Here is a 19,116-nt window from a genome sequence, read left to right on the forward strand (position 1 = left end):
TTGATTAAAAAATATATATTACTTTCCCTTTTCATCACTGTTTGACATAAAACAGAGCCTGTTTGTCATTTTATAAACATGCAAATGACTTTCAGCTGCAGATGACTGAAGAAAATACATTTTCTTAAAAAATAGAAAAATAGCTGGAAGTCAATTTTGGTTTTAAAGGGAAATAAAACCTGATTAATCTTCTCACAATTGTAAAATAGATCCACCCAGATTACATTTCAGTGTGTGAGGTGTTGAGATGCTGATTGAAGCTCAGAGCTGAACAAATATGTTCATTACGCCAAAGATATTCTGTTTTCTATCATATTAGACAAGAAAAGTCAGGAAGTCCTCAAATTCAGAGGCTGGAACCAGCAAATTTGTAACAATCAATTAATTAATAAAGTTGTTCCTGTAAAAGTTTCTGCTGATCAAATAATGTATTAATTGGTAAACTGTTTCGTCTCTATAGTGGCACAAACATAATGAAGATAATGCAGTAGAGGTGCTGTTGATTATTTGTGGTGATCACATAAGGTGCTCCTGGGATACTTCAGGTATATTGTACATACTCCATCTTGTGAAGTACTAATTGTATAGATAGAATTAGTTTCCAATAATAATAAAAAAATAATTATCTTTTTTATTAGGTTACTTCAAGGTCCATACAGCCAATGTAGACATTTTCACAGGGCTTAATTTCCCTAGATGAAGGGCCTTCAGTAAGTTAGAGGTAATACAACAGACTTAATATAAAAGATACAGAAGCCAATAAAGACCAATGAAATTAATAAAAATACAGAAAGGTGAATCAAATCCCTTAACAGAAAAAGATAAGAAAATGATAAATTAATGAATTAACAGACCATAATTCACATTACACAAACAATGGTCGTATTTGTTTAATGTGTGATTTAATGTGGCAATATGTGTTTAAAATGACCAACATAGGTCTTTACAGTGTTCCTTGGTTTGTTTTTGAAGGGGACTTTCATTTTCCATTTTTTATTGGTGACTCATTTTATCCCTGTCACAGAAATAGCACGTGAAAGCGAAAGTTGGTTCTCATCAAATACTGATGCTTTGGGATAGCAGCCGACCTGACCTACGATCCTAATGCGTCAGTGTTTGATGAGTTGGGAATGAGATTTAAAAATTGTCCTTCTCACAAAGTTAAACTTTGAGGAGCAAAGAAACTATTAATGAAACTCATGAAACACAACAAAGTCTGGTAATTATTAGGAGCAACCCTGTCAGATTTGAAACATTTGATCATTGAATCAAATTGACATTGAATAATTCTATTTTAATTTATTTTAATTCATCCCGTGTGCTGTCTTTACACAATTTGACGGTGTTGTACTGATGTGAACTGCTTTCATCCAGATGTCAGTACTTTGTCAAAAGGTCCTGTGTGTCCCCTGCTGTGTCCACTGAAAACGTTACAAACATTAAAGACCCTCTCTAGAGTCAGTGTTCGGTTTGTCCATTCTGGGCTACTGGGCAGTGCAACATGGTGGACTTTGAGGGAGAGATATAAAAGACTCACTCTAAGGAAAAAACACATCAATTCTTAGCCAGAAGTGATTATAAACAAAATGAAAACATAATTATGAATATTATACTCCAATCTCTGCCAATAGACTCTCATAAGTCCCTCTAAATCTTTCACACTGGACCTTTTAGGGAGGGACTTGTCCTTTATTACTGTGAGTTTATGGGTTTCAACTTGAATGTTTGAAGTCTTCAGATGGAGAAGATTTGTTGTGAGCCACTCTGAGTTTTGGGTGAACTGATCCTTTAACTGCCAAAGCTCTCCTGCAGAGATGGACTGAGCCTCGGCTTGGATCACTCTCTGTGTCTCTGTGTCTGTCTGTCTGTCTGTCTCTCTCTCTGTCTCTCTCTCTCTGTCTCTCTCTCCGTCTCTCTCTGTCTTTCTCTCTGTCTCTCTCTCCGTCTCTCTCTGTCTCTCTCTCTGTCTTTCTGTCTGTCTCTCAGTCAGTCCCTCTGGTCAGACTGAGCGCTGAAATGCTGGTATGCAGGGAATGGCTCGGCCAGCGAGAGGAGGAGAGGAAGAAAGGAGGATGTGGAGTGATGAGCGCCAATGTATCTCCGCGAGCCTTTTGATGTAGACGAATTCACCCCCGCCTCCCCCCTCCATCCCCCCCGACCCCTCCCACCTCACCCCCTCCTGCCCCTCTCAGCTCAGGGACAGGGGCAGGAGAGGGACACGCAGCCACACACAATGGGGCGACTGAGATTCTGGCTCAGTGTCGGCCAGCTCGGACACATGGTGGTCATTCCTGTCCACGATCACCGCCGGGGATACATGATTCTGATTCTTGGACTTAATGAGCAATCATTAAGTGCAGTGTTTTGTGCCAGAAAGAGCTGTGGATTATTCAGATTTATTCATCAGTGGAGGGTTCATGGCAAACTGAGATAACAACGGTTTATATTTTGTGTTTAGATGCCAAAACCATTATTTCACTGTGCCACACTGACATACAGACACACGCAAATGCATGCACACACCCACATACCTGACCCCGGTGCCCTGAGACTCTCAGGGGGTCTTGTTAACTCCAGAGTGTGTGTGAGTGTGTGTGTGTGTGTCCCTTCCACCCATCTCTAAACAGGGAGGGAACACAGAGGAAAGAAAGGGCGGCAGATGAAAAGGAGAATGGCAACAATGCAGAAAAGAGCTGATGGCCACAGAAAGAGAAATGACAGGAGGGCTACAGCTCGTTCCCACATAGAGAAACGAGGGAGGAGGAGGAAGATGAGTGTGAGCAGGTTCTCAGTGTCATCGTCCCCTGGGAGGAGAGAGTGAGAAATAAGAAGGGAGTGGTGGTGACACATAAAGGAAGAAAGGAAGAAAGAAAGAAAGAAAGAAAGAAAGAAAGAAAGAAAGAAAGAAAGAATCGGATTATGTGGCAAGAGTGGTGGGGTATCTGTCGATGATTTGGATGGAAAAGATAGATTTTTTCTCTGTTGGAGGTCATAAGTTACGTCCTCGTTTCTTTCTTTTATTCCTCTCTGTGTCACTTGCTGTCTGACGACTGTTGTCTGGTAACATACTGATAAACTTTTGATACAAAGGAGACATGTAGGCCGCTGCAGCTTGCCAGAAGTAGTGAGAAAGTACATCGCAGGAAACACGATAGTCCAATCTCAAACTTTCTGTCGTCTTTTCAATAACACTTCTAAAATAGAAGCCAGAAATGCAATACACTGGTGTTTATTTGATCTAGTTATGATGATTTTATCAGGTAAAACTTCTAGCTGTTATGTTTTTTACCTGTTGAAGGTCCACAGATGAGATGTCTAAATTGAGCACAAGGTACCGGCCGTGTGAAGGATGCGGCTGAAAAAATGAAACCAGTGCCAAAAACTGCAGTCCCTGGAATGGCCACTTGAGGCTTGCTCCAAAAACGAGTCAATCCCCATAAGACCCTATACTAAAACTGTCCATTTTTGGGATTAGAAGGGCAGATAAGTGGAGTCACCTTAATGAGCTTCATAATAGCTCTTCAGAAACCTATGGGGACACCATGTCCATGTTTTATACAGTCTGCGATCTTTTATTAATAACTCTGTTGAACTTTATCCTTCAAAGTGACATTTATTATAAAAAAGGTGGCTCTGCAAAAAGTTAATAAACCATCAAACGTCTTGGAGACCACTGTAAGGACATGCATGAGCTATCTTGATTTCATGTCTTTGTGGTTTAAATATTTATATATATATATATATAACAGTCTGTCCAGTTTAACTGCAGGACACAAAATGGCTCCTATTCAACACGTTCTCACTCCCAACTCATCAAATTCAGCAGCTTGGTCAGTGGCCTTAAGATTCAAACTAGTAAACAAGTACTATGAATAACCCCCTGACTCGGACTTTCTCGCTGCAGTTGTGATGTGAGAGGGGGTACCTACGGCTTCAATTTTGTTGTGAACCTCTACTGACCGGGCTACTGTATTTGGCACGTTGGAAGTGAGAGCGGCCTGCTCCTACTTCACTGTAAAGTCCAATCTCAGTGTATGTGAACTGGAGGCTTCAAGTTTCCGCATCACACTTGTGTACGCTAAATATTAGCCAAGGGTTGGTTTGCAAACTATTAATGATGTCAGAAATCATGCTCATGGGCCCGCCTCATAAAGTCAGCTGTTCAGTAACCGCAGAGAAAATTCCCAAGCAATAAATGTTTTACAGCCTTCTAGTGTAAAAAACTAAACGTTCAACTGTGGGAACATACAAGAAGAAAAACACATACTGTCATGGCTCGTCTTGCGCTGCACCTGTTTAATAACATAGTAACATAAGTCTGTCCTCTCCTCCTCTCTCTGGACTCAGGCTGTGTGTGCTGTCGGGATGTTCGAGCTCCAGATCCGTCACTTCCAGAACCCGCACGGAGTTCTGCAGAACGGAGACTGCTGCGACCTCCAGGCCAGCGGGGGGCAGCGCTGCTCAGCCAGGGACCAATGTGACACTTTCTTCCAAGCCTGCCTAAAGGAGTACCAGGCCCGGGTCGTCCCAACTGGAACCTGCACTTTCGGGTCGGGAAGCACGGGGATCCTGGGTGGAAACTCCCAGTCGCTCCGCCACCGAGGACACGATGGAGGAGGAGGAGGAGGAGGAGGAGGAGGAGAAGAAGGGACTAATGGTCACATTGTCATTCCCTTCAAATACGCCTGGCCGGTAAGTACAGGGGCAGTGGTGGTTATCAGTTTGGTTACCAAGGGAACAGACTAAGCTTCAAGTACAACAATACACTCAAACTGAGGCTAGAGTGGAATAACAATGACAGAGTTCACTCTCACATGCTTCTACAGCTTTTCTGTCCTTTGGGTGGAAGTACTGGAGGACATGCAGGAAAAATCTGTTGACCAGAAGACCTTTTATAAATCTATATACTGCAGTATATCACAATATTTGTTCAGGTGCAGGAACATTCCTCTGTTAATAGACCAGTCAGAGTCCATCACATCGGTAAAAATGTCAAATTTCATAAAATCATTCCTGGACAAATTTTATTTTTTAGTGCTTATTTTTATTTGCAGTGTTAATTTTAGACAAAAAAACTATTAATCAATAGTAGCAGAAGTGGGTCACCTTGCCTGAAACAAAGAGCAGATTATACCTGTTAGCATCAGCATGTTAGCATCGTTTGTGAGCATGCTGATGTTAGCATTCAGCTCAAAGCTTGTGCCTTGAAATACTGTAATTTCACATTTCCATGTATCTAAATATCCTTTAAGTTAAACAATTTGAGAAAGAAAAGTAACTCTTGGGTCATACTGCTCATAGCTCATGTGAAAGGTGCCATATTTGTAATGCCAACGTTAGGCTAGCTGTCACTCCTGTCTTTGCTAACGAATGGTTTCTTGGCTTTGGGGCTCCACTTCTTCCTCTTCTCCAGCCTCTCATGTTGGACTGAGGGCAGACTGGACACTGCAGTAACTCACTTTTGCCTCTTTTGAGGTATTACGAGACGGGACGGACAGAGGCTAGCTGGTTAGCACGCTAACATCAGTAGAAATCTGTACATCACAGCACAAAGATGCATTTGACATGACATCAACGCTTATTTCTTCAAACTCTGTTGATTATTTTAGTTAATTTTAATTGTTTTAACCTAAAATTACATATAGCTCCGTTAGTACTGAGGCCATAAACTGTGTTGAGGGATTACTCATTACAGAAATGTGAATAGTCTTTGGTGATTAGACCCTGTCATGACGTCACCGTATTTTAAGGGGGTTTAATGAGGCTGTGTGTGCAACATGATCCCCCCTGATGGAGATCACGCTGGTGATGGTGGTGACTGGATGAAAAGAATGGCTGAGATCTGGATGGATGCTTCTGGTGAGCTCAGACCTGGAAGCTGGAGGTTGAATGGACATTTCTTAGTACAAGTGTGTCAGTCTTCTCGATTTGTTGCTTTTACTTGTAATTATTTTAATTATTTGAATGTATATTTGAATAATTTTGAGGTTTGAGCTACTGGTTGGATGAAAATAGCCTCTATTTTCTGAAAATGTACAAACAAAACAATCAATGAAATCGATTCGTCAAGAAAATAATCAGGAGACTACTTTACAAGGAAAATGATTAGCTGCGGTCCTGTGTCTTTTTCTCTCCTTTCTTTCATCGAGCCCAAACTTTCTGCATGTAAGTTACAAACTTTAGGCCGTTTTGTTGCCCTTTTTTCAGGGTGTATTGAACAATCTGCGTCTGGATCAAACATCAACACGGCTGGCTGCTCCATCTTGTGTCCTCATTAAAGAGCAGAGCAATTAATCTGCCATTAGCACAACAGGAGGTGAGCGTGGCCAAGAAGAGATATCGATTATTCTATCCACCTTTTTCTTTCCTCCTCCAGTCCTCCTTCTCTCTTTCTTTTTCTTTAGTTTTTTTTCCAATTATGCAGAGAACAGTGCAGGAGTAAGTTAGTGATGAAGGAGTTTTCCATCTGGTTTATACACATTATTGTGCATTAGAATTGAAACCACTTGTTAATTAATTATTAGTCGATAGACGTAATTACGTAGTCATTTAAGTCAATTTTAGGCCAAAATGCAAAATAAATGGCTCTAAAATATGAATGTTTGGTGATTTTCTTAGTTTTTTATGACATTATACTGACGTTTTTTGGGTATTTCCAAAATAAGAAGGCAATCCAGGCTCTCCGAATGCAAGAAAATGTGTCAATGTGAGAGGAAAATTAAAATAAAAAGGCAAATCGTTAAAAAAAGTCATAATGTTTTGACATCTTGGTCTTTTCCAGGGCTCCAGACAACCTGCCCTGAGAGCCTTCTTGTTTTTCAAAGAGCGACCAACACATTATTTGTTTTAATTTTATCAAAAGACCAACCAGTCATCTCTTTTCTGAACATTTTGGGGGTTTTGGACTGTTGATCTGACAAAACAAGCAATTTGAAGCCATCAATCTCTGGGATATGCTGATGGATAGATGGATATTCTTCATTATTTTCTGACATTTTCTTTACCAAATGACAAATCAGTTACCAGAGAAAAATAATTACAAGATGAAAGTAAATTGCAGTCTGTATCTAAAATAACAAAATATTATTTTCACATTAATACTCTGAGCTCTTTGAATCCTTACAAGGTCAGAAAAGAAGCAGTAACAGCCTCCTCACCCATTAGTCGCTTTCCTCTTCAATTTAGCGATTAATGTTTGTTTATCAATGCAACGAGAGCTGAAGAGAGAATCCTTTTAAAACGACTCGGCAAGGACACGAAGCGAGTCAGCCGCAGTTTTTCTAATGATTGCAGAGGTTTTGTTTGCTCCTTAGTTTTTTTCTCTTCCAGTGAAAGAAATCCTCCTGCTGTCTTTTCTTTATTTATTTCTCTCTTTTTTTTTTTGCCTTTGATCGCTCCCAGCATGGTTGACTTCCTTCTCATAATGAAAGTATTAGAGACATGGCAACAAAAGACCTTGTGGCTCTAATTCTGCTGTAGAAATGTTCCTAATATCGCACAAAAACGCTATCGACGCTGACCTGAGCACCACGACTGTTTCCACGCGTGCATACACACACACAAGAATGTAACACACAGTTGGCTTAGGTTTCTTCTTCTTGATTAGTATCAGCCCATTTACCTGTGAGACTCGCTGTCCCAGAGCCAATTATCTTCCCTTATCTGCGTACAGTTTGCTTTTGTGTGCGTTTGTGTGTGTGCTGTATGCATACTGCGTGTGTGCATCACACTTTCCTTGTGTTTTTTTTCCCTCCTCCCGTACATCAGGGAGGTGTGTGATTGGCAGGTACGAGTGTGAGAAAGTTCTCCGTCAGAAAGGCTACCTGGATCAGTTTCAGGGCCGGGCCGCGGGGCGGGCTGGGCTGCAGGGGGAGAGAGAGAGAGAGAGAGAGAGGGAGGGAGAGGTGGGACACACAGCGGCAGCGGCGGTGCATTTTGGGCTGAAAGACTCGCTTTATCTGGCCATCTCTGGGAGGTGGAGGAGGGAGGGAGGGTGGAGGGAGAGTGATCCCCCTGCCCCAGGTGAGGGGATGAACAGGTGAGCGTAGTCATTATGAGGAAAGGTGAGCTCTCTCTGTCCCTTGCCCTCCCTGTTCAGTCTTTCTTTCTCTCTTTCTCCCGCTAATCTCTTCAGGGAACATTGTGCAGTCATGTATTTGCTTATGAATTGTGAGCGTAGTTGTAATTTGCAGTGTTGTGTTTGTTTTGAGTGTAATGTTTCATGATTACATGGTGGGTTATTATCCCTGCTGGGCCGCTGTAACTCAGTGCTGCGATGGCTCTGGTTAAAGCTCGTTTTACCAGTCAGTCATTATTAACAACAAGCTGTATCTTAGTTTTTACAGAAACAAGACAGCTTGCGTGGCTCAGGAAGTAGAGCGGCAGTTGGAGGGTTGGTGGTTCGATTCCCAGCCCCTGCAGTCTACACGCTGAAGTGTCCTTGGGAAAGATACTGAACCCTAATTGGCTTCCATCAGTGTGCGAGTGTGTATGAATCTCTTCCGATGAGCAGGTCAGCTCCAGGCATGGTAGCCTCCGCCACCAGTGTGTGAATGTGTGAATGCTGACTTAAAGTGCTCTGAGTGGTCAGTAAGACCACATTTACACATAGCCGGGTATTTACAGAAACGAATATTTCTCCCCCTCCGTTTTCAAAAATAACGTCGTACACACAAGATCGTTTTCAAAAAAGTTTTCCTTTACATGAACCCGCATAAATACACCGTCGAGCGCCATCATAACTATGCCAAACCTGTAGGCGGCAGTGTAACAAGAAGGATAAAGCCACGCAAGCCAATCAGAACAGTACACACGCAAACACAAAAACAGCATTTTCTCAGACTCAAAAAGCGCTATATAAATACAGTCCATTCACATCTCAGAGCAGCACTGGCCAGTCAATATTTACAGGACACCCTCATCACTCACCTGTAAATGTTTTCTGTAGGCTATACGTGCCCTTGACTGTGGCTGAACAGGTCCAAATATCACATCACCCCCAGTAACTTCTCAAAGATTGTATTAAAAAGACTGGTTTGATATTTTGGATTATTTTAGATAATGCCCTTATTTATTTTCTTGAGAGTTAGCTGAGCATGCAGATACTTTATTGTCATTGTTATTATAAGCAGCACACGCTCGGAGCAGCGGAGCACCAAGAGCAGTCAGTGTTTCAACTGTGGACTGATGGGTGAATTAACCAAAATATTTCAACCCACATAGAAGAGAAGACTGAGCTATTTGTGTGTGTAATGTTAGCTAAGTGCTAGCCAGTAGCATGCATTTCTTAAACTTATTTTCACAGGCATATTGTTACTGATGTGTTACATCATCCTCCTCAATTTTGCCAGGCTCTTGCACAAGAGGCATTACATTTTTTTTTTTTTTGAGGAGTTACGTGCCAATGAAGACGAGCTAGCCAGACGGTTAACTTTTGATTGACAAGAAAAATGGGGGATTTTAAAAACTCTTAATTGCCATTTTTACATTTCTGTTTGTGTACAGATTAAACAAGATACATCATGTTTAGTAACCTGTCTTTATGCCAAAGTAAGCTAACCAGATAACCAAGCTCATATAAATCTAACCGCTGGCAAAAACATGAGTATTTTCCAAAATGTCAGACTATTCCTTTAAGATTCAGAGGATGAATGTTGCAGGAATGTCACTTGTGTGCTGAATATTCATCAAGGCAACACAAATTGCCACTAAATGGAGCGCAATTTTGTGGTTAAATCATCCTGTCCGTGAAGTCATTTGAAAAGTAGAATGGCGGAGGATGTAATAGGATGTGTCTCTGTGGTTTTCCTTGTCTGGTTTCAGACGTGAACACCAGATTTCGCTTTGCCTCCTGGACATCGGTAATCGTACAGACGTGGCTTCATTTTGACCCCAGCGTTACAATCACAGACACTCAGCGGTCTGGGATGTTTTAGCTGCGGCGCCTCCGCAGAGAGACGGGAAAAGTTCAAAGACTTCATAACTGCGAGGTCATTTCTTCAAGCCGTCTCTCTGTTGGTGGTTTCACTGTTGAATCTGTTTGGATGTGGAGAGGGAAACAGAGCAGACTGCCAAGAGAAGAGCGTTCAGTTTGTTCCTGATGAATCTGTTTATCTGACAGCAGTGGGAACAAGTCAGTGAATGAACCAGGAAGGATGAATGAGAAAGCTAAAGTGAAGGCGAGTTGGCAGGTACACAGTGCAAAACTAATGAACAGGTGGTGATAGTACAGACAAAGCTCGGGTGGATATGTATAGACCACCACTTAGCAGACATTACGGGAACTCAATCTGATGTTTCCTGACCTTTTGTCACCCCGAGCTGGTTCATCAAGGTCTGGTTAAGGCGAGCTCTTTTGTTTAGACGACCGGTGACAAATGACAATATGATAGGTGCTATGGAAATACTGAACATGAAGAGAAAGCAGCGACATCCCCGCTGTTCAAACTCACTCGTGGTCAGGTTCACTGCCGGAGGCCAGAGCTGACTGTTCCTGGGAAAAGACTCACGTTAGGCTGAGAGTGTGTGTTTGAGTTTTCAGTGCATGCCAACTTTGATCATCTTGTGCTGATGATCGCTTGTCATTCCTGGTAAATGTATCACGTGTGTTTGCATAGATATCACAGCCCTAGACCTGGCCACAACTAAATGGGATGCAGCCATGATTAATGTTATGGATGCAGATAACTGGAAAAAACTCACGACATAAAGAAGAAACCATCTATGTGAGCGTTCAGTCCGTGCTCAGTGAAAGTGTTTTCAGAGAGCTTCTTCTTCCCAGAGCTCCGAGTTCAGCATGCAAAGTGTGGCTGTCATGCAAATATGTTCAGGTGAATCTACTGTGGGCTGAATCTTCTTATCAGTCTCTGTCTGCTCTAATGTTATTCTACTGTCTTTGTGTTTCTTTATGTAAGTAAAAGTACCATTACTACAATGTAAAAGTACAGAAGTATTATCAGGAAAATACACATGACAGTAAAGCACAAACAGCGGTGTCCTGGGTGAATGTCTGGGTGTGTTTGACTCCCTCCATCCACCCCACCTCCTGCCTACACAGACTATGACACTCTTTACACTGCTTTACCTGACGTCCTCCTTTGCTCCCGTCATAGTTACTGCCACTAGAGGTCACCACGCAATCGTAATAAGCTGCTTGCACGGACAAAATACAGCTGCTTTTCTGATGAGGACGGGCTAGTTTTATAAACGCTCACAAGTCAAATGTAAATCTTTGATGAAAAGTTAGACATTTTGGGATTAGGCTTTATTTGGAGTGAGATGAGAAGGGAGAAACCTGACGTCTTTGATATTAGGCTACTGCCATCAGCTGGTTACTTTAGCTTAGCTGTTAGGAGGGGTTCTGGTCCAAACACTGGATCTAACCTCGACTTCATGGCCGAGCTGGCTAACTTCCTGTTTGGCTCCCGGCTAACTTGAATAAGGATAAGATGTTTTAATCGTGCGGCTCTTCTGCACTTTCCAAATGTTCTCCAACTGACTGGATCAAACTATGAGAGTGAAACGAGTCACTTCACGGGGGGTTGTGGCGCTTAAAAAATGTATCCACTGTTTAACAGCCGCTTCTTTTTGGGCCCCGGTGCATCACGTGACGATGTAATTACACGGTTTGACCTGGTGTCTCCATTGGTTGCCTAGCAACTGCTCTGAGCTCAGTAATAGCCACATAATTCCCCCGTAAAATGGTGAATTGTCATTTTTAACCTTGAGTTATTGTACGGTCTAAACAAATGAGATACAACATGTTAAGTAGTGAGCGTTTTCTTGCCTTTTAACAGAGCCGGGCTAGCTTTTTAATAAGATCATATTAACCTTAAATTAAACCTAACTATAGCTGTCAGATGAATGAAGTGGAGTAAAAAAACACAATATATTCACTCTGAGACGAAGTATGAAGTTGCATAAAGTTGAAACACTCAAGTAAAGTAACTCAGAACTGTGCTTGAATACAATCTTTTACCGTGTGATTACAATCCACTACTGAAACTGATCAGAAGAGACTTTCTATACCATCATATATGACACACACACACACACACACACACACACACACACACACACACACACACACACACACACATCGTTGTAACCTGCACATTCCTGCTGTGTGGGAGCCGAATCATGGGGAAGCCAGTGAAGGGAAACGACAGGAGAGGAGCATAGTTGGAGCTTTCTTCCTCCACCGAGTCTCTCTTTCACTCTTTCTCCTCCTCAGCTCTCTTTTGTCCCCTAATTGACTCTCCTACGCAGCCTCGCATACCTGCGTGTACGCTGATACTGTTGTGCACGTCGTTTGTACATTATAAACCTGGAGGCTCGTACACAGACACACACACACAGACACACACAGTTTTCTCCTCATAACCTTTTCTCGCTGTAGACACACCCAAACACACACACAAAACACAAAGAAGGTTAATTCCGTCGGGATCTGGAGCCGGTGTTTTTTAGAGATAAGTTAATAACTCGGGGGTAAACGTCTCATGGGAAGCTTGTTTTAATGATTTCATTTGTGTGCAAATTGGATGGAGAGTAGGAGTCTCTTTATTAGAAGAGAAAAAAGGGCACAAACATGATCACTGTGAAATCACAGTCTCCGGCTGTCATTGTGTGTCATTGAATGCATCGCAGGTACACAATCTTTTTAAAAGGGCACACAGGTGTAATCGCAGCGAATAGTTGACGCCATCGATCGCCTTCTCTTCTCGTCGTGTCTCCTCGCCCGTCATCTCTCTCCCACGCACGCCCTCTCTCGTTCTTAAAACCCTCATCGCGAACCTTTTGTTCTCCTTGGTCGCTGCCCTCCGACATCTGGTCCCCGTGGGTCGCACAGAGCAGGCAGAGTTTACACTTGCTGTCGTAAATCCTCCTCTTCTATCTGTGGTTTGTTGTGCTGATGAAGCTTCACAGGGGCGACCACAAACATTTCAAGCGTCTACATTGTGAAACATATTCTGACCTCAGTGTGATTTCAGTCCTGTCACACGACGCCTCTCCCGTTACGCTCTGTCACTCCCGTCCACTGTCATGCACATCGCGTAGATTTCGTGTTAATTAGCGTCAGAGTTAGCGTTCGTTTGATGTTCACGCCATTTTAAATGAATCAACATAATTGGAAGTCATCATCATAAGTACACATATAGTACTGGTGACATGTGTGTCTTTAAGCCATCGTCTTTTATGTTTCTTTCTGTTTCTCTTTTTATCGCCGTTTTAAAGTCACAATGCACGTCATATTATCTCCTGTAATTCTTTAACCACGTCACAGTTATAAATCATCGTTCCAAACTAATTTGAATCTGCTTGGAGGTCCGATTGAGGATCTTAGTGGAGAAGCAGAGGCATGACAACCTCACACAGCAGCCTTGTCAGTGTTTCCTCTGTATTTTCCCCACAATCTTTCTCTGAGGCCAATTTAAGACCGTCTAGTTTAGGTGTGTTGGTATCTCTGATAAGGTCATGAGAGAATGTATGCACAGACAGCACTGGTCAATTTTTCTATTTTTTGCGGGGTAATTTCCTTATACAGACCTCTGATAACACACACACACACTGTTAACACACACTGTGTTGTACAGACGCACACACCACTCCCAGACCTGTTCTATTTTCTCCCTCTTAATGCGTCTATCTGAAAGTGCAGCCGTGGATGTGAAGCGTTCAGCGGCTAGACAAGGTAATTTCCTGCGGAAGTCGGAGAGGCCGAGGAGGAGGGAGGTGGAGGGAGGTGGGGCAGTCAGACTGGGCTGGCTGATGTGAGGGAGGGGTGGAAGGTGGTAGAGAGAGTCGAGATTAATGAGCAAAAGGTTAAAGTTGATGTAAGCGCTGCGGAGGGGAGGCTGAGTAAAGAAGAAGGAAGTGAGAGTTAGGAGGGGGAGGTTCAGGGTTGGGAGGTGGATGATCTCAGCGTGGGGCGCAGGTGTTTTGGGTGGAGGTGCAGATGTAGACAGAGGTGTGTGTGTCATAACGTCTGACTCACTCTGTTGAGAGAATCATAAGCAGCAGGAGGTGAAGGAGGGGAGGCAGGACGGGAGGATGGGAGGACAGGATGGAGATGGGGCAGGGCGACATGGAGGATGAAGGCATGTCGTGTCAAGAGGCCTCTGTTGTTCTGCAGCGTTTGAAGACGCTGCAAAGTTCAGTTTAAGTCAATTAACCCTGCAGGAGTGTGACTCCTGTGAGAGAGGGACAGACGGTAGTGGTGTGTAAGTACTGTACTTATGTGCAATTTTTGAGGTACTGCTACTTCTACACCTGTCTGTAGTTAAAAGTTATTTTACACATTAAGATTACAGTGAAAAGCATATAATAATCTTTAAAAAATACAGTTATTTGTTGAAGATTAAATCAGTGCTTTTTTTGAGAAAACAAAACAAGTCATGTCTAGTTGGGTCCCATATCACACTTTAGATGTCTATGAGTTGTAAGCAGTTCCTCCAAAGTTATTTCCCCTTAAAAGTGTTGTTGGTGACATTCATCCACCAAATGTGCCGCGTCCATTGCGTTCACGTTACAAAACGGCTGTTATTTGAATCATCTGCCCCCTCAAGTGCCAGTTTGTTGGACTCTAATATTCCTAACGCTAGCGAGCAAACCTTAATGTTGCTAACACTATTTAACGTCAATTAACATTAGCTAGCATTAGCAACATTAATTTTTGTGCAACAAACTGAAACGCCATCTAACATTAACGTTAGCTAGCTAGCATTTGCAACATTAACTTGCAATTGCACTATTAGCTTGCATTAGCAATGTTAATGTTAGCTAGCATTAGCAGCATAAATTGCTTAGTTATCTTTAAAGTTGCTAACACTAGCGAGCAAGTATTTCTGTTGCTAACGCTAGTTAATGTCAGTTAATGTTGCTGACGCGAGCTAACATTAACATTGCTAATGCCTGGAAGCAAACATTACCGTTGCTAGTTAATGTCAGTTAAGGTTGCTAATGCTAGCTAATGTTAATGTTTCTAATGATAGTTAACATTGACATTGCTAATGCTAGCTAGCTGACGTCAGGGCAGAAATCAGCCATTTTTACGTAGGCTATTTTCTGCCAAGACTCTTGATGCTGACAAAACACAGTTAGCACGTGAACAGCGTTATATAATTGGCTGAAAACTGCTTCTTTTCTATTAGACCGATGTGGACAAAACAATAATTTTGAACCTGACAAAATATTTTAAATTATTAATTCACAATCACAATTATGTTTTTAAGAAAAAGAGATTTTGTTCTGAATTTCTGTAGTTGCCTCTAATGCTGGGGAAACATAATTTCTTTGTGCCTCCATAACTGCTCCAAGTAATTGTTGGTAAATGAATCAGTTTTATGATGTGACAATGCTGTGGTTAAGGTTTGGTTAGGTTCAGACACCAGGTACAAAACTTTATTCAGTTTGGTTTTCCATGCAGCTGGTAGCCCCTCGATGTACAGGCAGGATTGGATGGAGGGTATTAAAAGCACAGTGTTCTTGTTTCTCTGTATGTGGCTGTTCGTCACTGCGAGGAGACAAGCTTTGTTTCAGATAAGGCTGAAGGCAGCAAGAAAAAAGACTGATGACAAAAAAATTTGTCTGCTTTCTCACCAACTTTTCAACGTTTTAACTCCACCTCGACCAGCTACAGCAAAAAAATGCTCCTCATACAATGAAGCATCAGTGTTAAAAATGTAAGTCATTATAAAATAAAAGAATCAGAATTGAAACTTTTATACTTTTAGTAGACTTTGCTGATAAAACCTTTGTACTTTTAACTATGTAGGAGACGGAGAAGACATTTTTACATTCCCGTATTCTTAAGTAAAGAATCTGAGGGGGCCTCCTCAAACACTGATGAGCCAGAGTTTGCAGGAAGGTCGAGTGATGGGGAAGTGGTAGAGTTGCCGGTGGTGGCTGAATGGAAAAGTGGGTGAGGGCGGAGAGGGAAAGATAAAGTCTGATGCTAATTACGTCCAGAATGAAAGAAAAACAGAAGAGACGGCGAGAATGCGAGAGCAGAGACATTTAATTATAGAGACGGGGTCATGGGAGCAGGGTGGGGTGGACGGCTGCACACCGGGGGTCTAATTCGACATCTCGTACTCTCTCTCTCTCTCTCGCTCGCTCTGTGTGCGTGTGTGTGTGTGTGTGTGTGTGTGTGTGTGTGTGTTTTCCACCTAAGGGCAGGGAGACGGCCTGCATTGGATAATATCCGCAGAGACTTTAGAAATTCACAAATTAGCCACCTTAACGTCACGTCTCTCGTGTCTCCTGTGCAACTCCTCGATCCAAAGCGATTGATTTTTGTCTTTGTTATTGTCGGGCCAAGAATCGATCAATAACACAATAATCATGTTTGACACAAGGATTCTTAGATTGTGAGTCTGTGGGGAGCCTCAGCGTCCTGAAAGCATTTTATTTTATTCTTCAGTGGAGCGGAAATCAATCTGACATCTGTTATATTCTCAGCTTTGTGGCTCTTCTTTACACTCGGATGCTAACAACATGACACTGACAACGTGGTTCACAGCTTCAACATACTCTCGTATTTACTGTAAGCACTTAAAACAGTGTACGCTTCACCACTGGAATAATAATGGCATTGTTACTGTGGTTACCTCCACTACTAATCTGTAGTGCAGGTGAGGTGTCAGCCGTCCAATCCGGCGCTGGCACAGCTGCTGTCATGTCAACCGTTTGCATGTTTGTGTCTTTTGTGTTTTGTGAGCGCAGCCTGTAATTACTCCAGCGTTCTGATGCAAAGGGTGAGAGTTGGCAGGTGTACGAAAACAGCAAATGTTCAGCTGTGGATTATGAATATTAAACGTTGTGTGAAACATTCGCAGTTAATTGAATTTTCTCCATCGTTGACAAAGCGAATGTTTAATCGTCAATTAGTCATCTGCTCGTTTGTGCGTGTTCGTACAAGATTGTTACCGTCTGAGTGCGCTCATGTTTTATTATGTGCATAAAGGCTGAGGTGCATTTGTTTAATTAGTGTACGTCGGCTTTACATGATATTTATGAGTTCAGTCCTGTGATTTGATTTAACTGTATGTTTGGATTTCTACTGTTTGATTAACTGGAACAAGGCAGTAAAAGATTATCAGATGAGTCAAACATATAGATGATAATGTTAGTTAGATAATTAAAGTAGGGTGTTAAAACAGACGGTAAGAAAAAGCTTTCTGTTTCTTTCCTTCACCACCAGTCAGTTCATAAAATAAATTAAAAGTTTGAATTTAAAAACAGCTCCGCCCACCCTGAACGTATCACTGCTCTGCACATGCGATGCCACGCCCATCTCATTATCATTTGTATTAGCATAATTGCAAATGTAGAACTGGAAGTGGGAATGTCGCTGGTGAAAACAAAGAATGGATAAATAATTCAATGTGTGCCAAGACAAACAAAGAAAAGGAAGGAAAACAAAGTTTGAAAATAAATGAGGTGGTGACAGATACGTAGAAGCAATCAGATGAAATAAATGAGAACCTTATTGATTTTGTTGACTGAGCGGAGAAACTGTAAACTGTACACTCCCTCTTAATTGTATTTTTTTTCCTGATTCTATGTTAATTTCCACGAATGTTTTAAGTGTAAAAAAACATGTAATTTGGTGATAATTATATGGAGAGTAGAGACTGTGCTTAATTTACACACCTCAGTTAATTAATCCTGGTTAATTACTTACTTTGCTGCTCAGAGCTGGCTAGAGAGTCGGGTGCAGAGCCAGATCTTCTGGAGGAATAAACAGATTCTGCTCAGAGATTACTTTTGAACTTTTTGGCATTAAAAAGCGGATTTATCTTCACTCCTGTTTATCAACCTGACTGCAGCAGTGATCCACTGAGGTGACCTCCATTGTCGGTTGTTTACTGTAATACTGAGCGCTGACTGGAGCTGGACGTGACGTTAGGTAAGCTAGGTTAGGTAGCTAACATTAGCTTATGGCTAATGTATGCGTGAGTAACCCGAATAAACACAAACGATCGTTTCACTTGTGGTGAATAAACCATTAAACAACCACCGTTAGTGATGAGAATCTATCTACACGTCATATGCAATTGAAATAAAAATTCTATTTTTAAAAACAACTGTGAGGTGACTTTATTTTGAAGCAGACTAGTCACAGGAAATGTAATGTGGTCGGTCATTGCACCGCTGTCGTTAATAAAAAATGCATCTACAGTGCAAACAGCGGCCATTTTAGGCATTTGTAGACAATATGATCTGTCAAGAAATAAAGTTCAAATGTCTTTATTAGTTCAGTGTACGGTTTCAATAAGTTATTTGAGAGAAGGGAAACAAGATTTGCACTAAATGTTAAAAACTAATCATATAACATGTATACAAACTAAATAAGATAAATAAATAACTAAATTCAGAAATTTTCAGAAACACAGAAGCGGCTCTCCTAAGAGATGACAATGCCGGCCCAAGCTAATTTGAGTTTGAGACGCCTGCTTTCAAACAAAGTTAAAAATCATTAGGAAACTACAGACGTAAAAATAAAGTGTTTTGTGGAGGATGGTCGCTATTGTTAAATGATTAAAGCGCCAGATCCTGCTGTCTGAAATGATAAATGATGCATTTCGTCTGCCACACTCTCCATTGTGCTACGTAGACTAATATTTTCAGGGCTGAGTGAAAGCATTGTATATGGAAAAATAAAGCGACCTGGGTAATATTGGATGCCTGACTGTGTGTGTCTGACTTGCGTGTGCGTGTAAGTATGTATGCATTAGTGTGTGAGCTCTGAGGGGAAATTCCTCTCTCAGGGCTGGGAGTCCTTCCTGTCGTAGAGCTGTGTTTGTACAGCCTGGCTTTGTCGGGATATCCTACCCTGCCCATGTCTGAGAGAGAGAGGCAGAGATGGAGGGATGGCAGGGGGGAGAAAGAGGGGCATCCATGGATGGGGGGAGGGAGGGAGGGAGAGTGAGGGGTCAGCCTGAGAAAGTGGAGGAGGCAGTGGAGTTTGTAGGATGGAAAACATGGTAGATTTTTTTTTAAAAACCTTCATCTAATCGAATTTGGCATGCCATCACTAATGTCTGCACGGTGGTTTGAATTAGCATAGCTCGCTCTAATCCTGAGCTTTACCGCTGTTTGACCGGTGTGAGG

At 42.0% G+C, this 19,116-nt stretch overlaps 1 protein-coding gene across 1 annotated transcript in view; it reads left to right on the top strand.

The window, feature by feature from the left end:
• Positions 1-19,116, top strand: part of LOC141019793 (uncharacterized) — a 47,297-nt gene that overhangs the window by 1,467 nt on the left and 26,714 nt on the right. Inside the window, exons 2-3 of the mRNA XM_073494803.1 lie at positions 1,987-2,094; positions 4,348-4,692. Coding sequence (XP_073350904.1) covers positions 1,987-2,094; positions 4,348-4,692 — 453 coding nt within the window. The remainder of the gene's footprint in view (positions 1-1,986; positions 2,095-4,347; positions 4,693-19,116) is intronic.

Source organism: Pagrus major, chromosome 2, assembly GCF_040436345.1.
Source record: "Pagrus major chromosome 2, Pma_NU_1.0".
Lineage (NCBI taxonomy): Eukaryota > Metazoa > Chordata > Actinopteri > Spariformes > Sparidae > Pagrus > Pagrus major.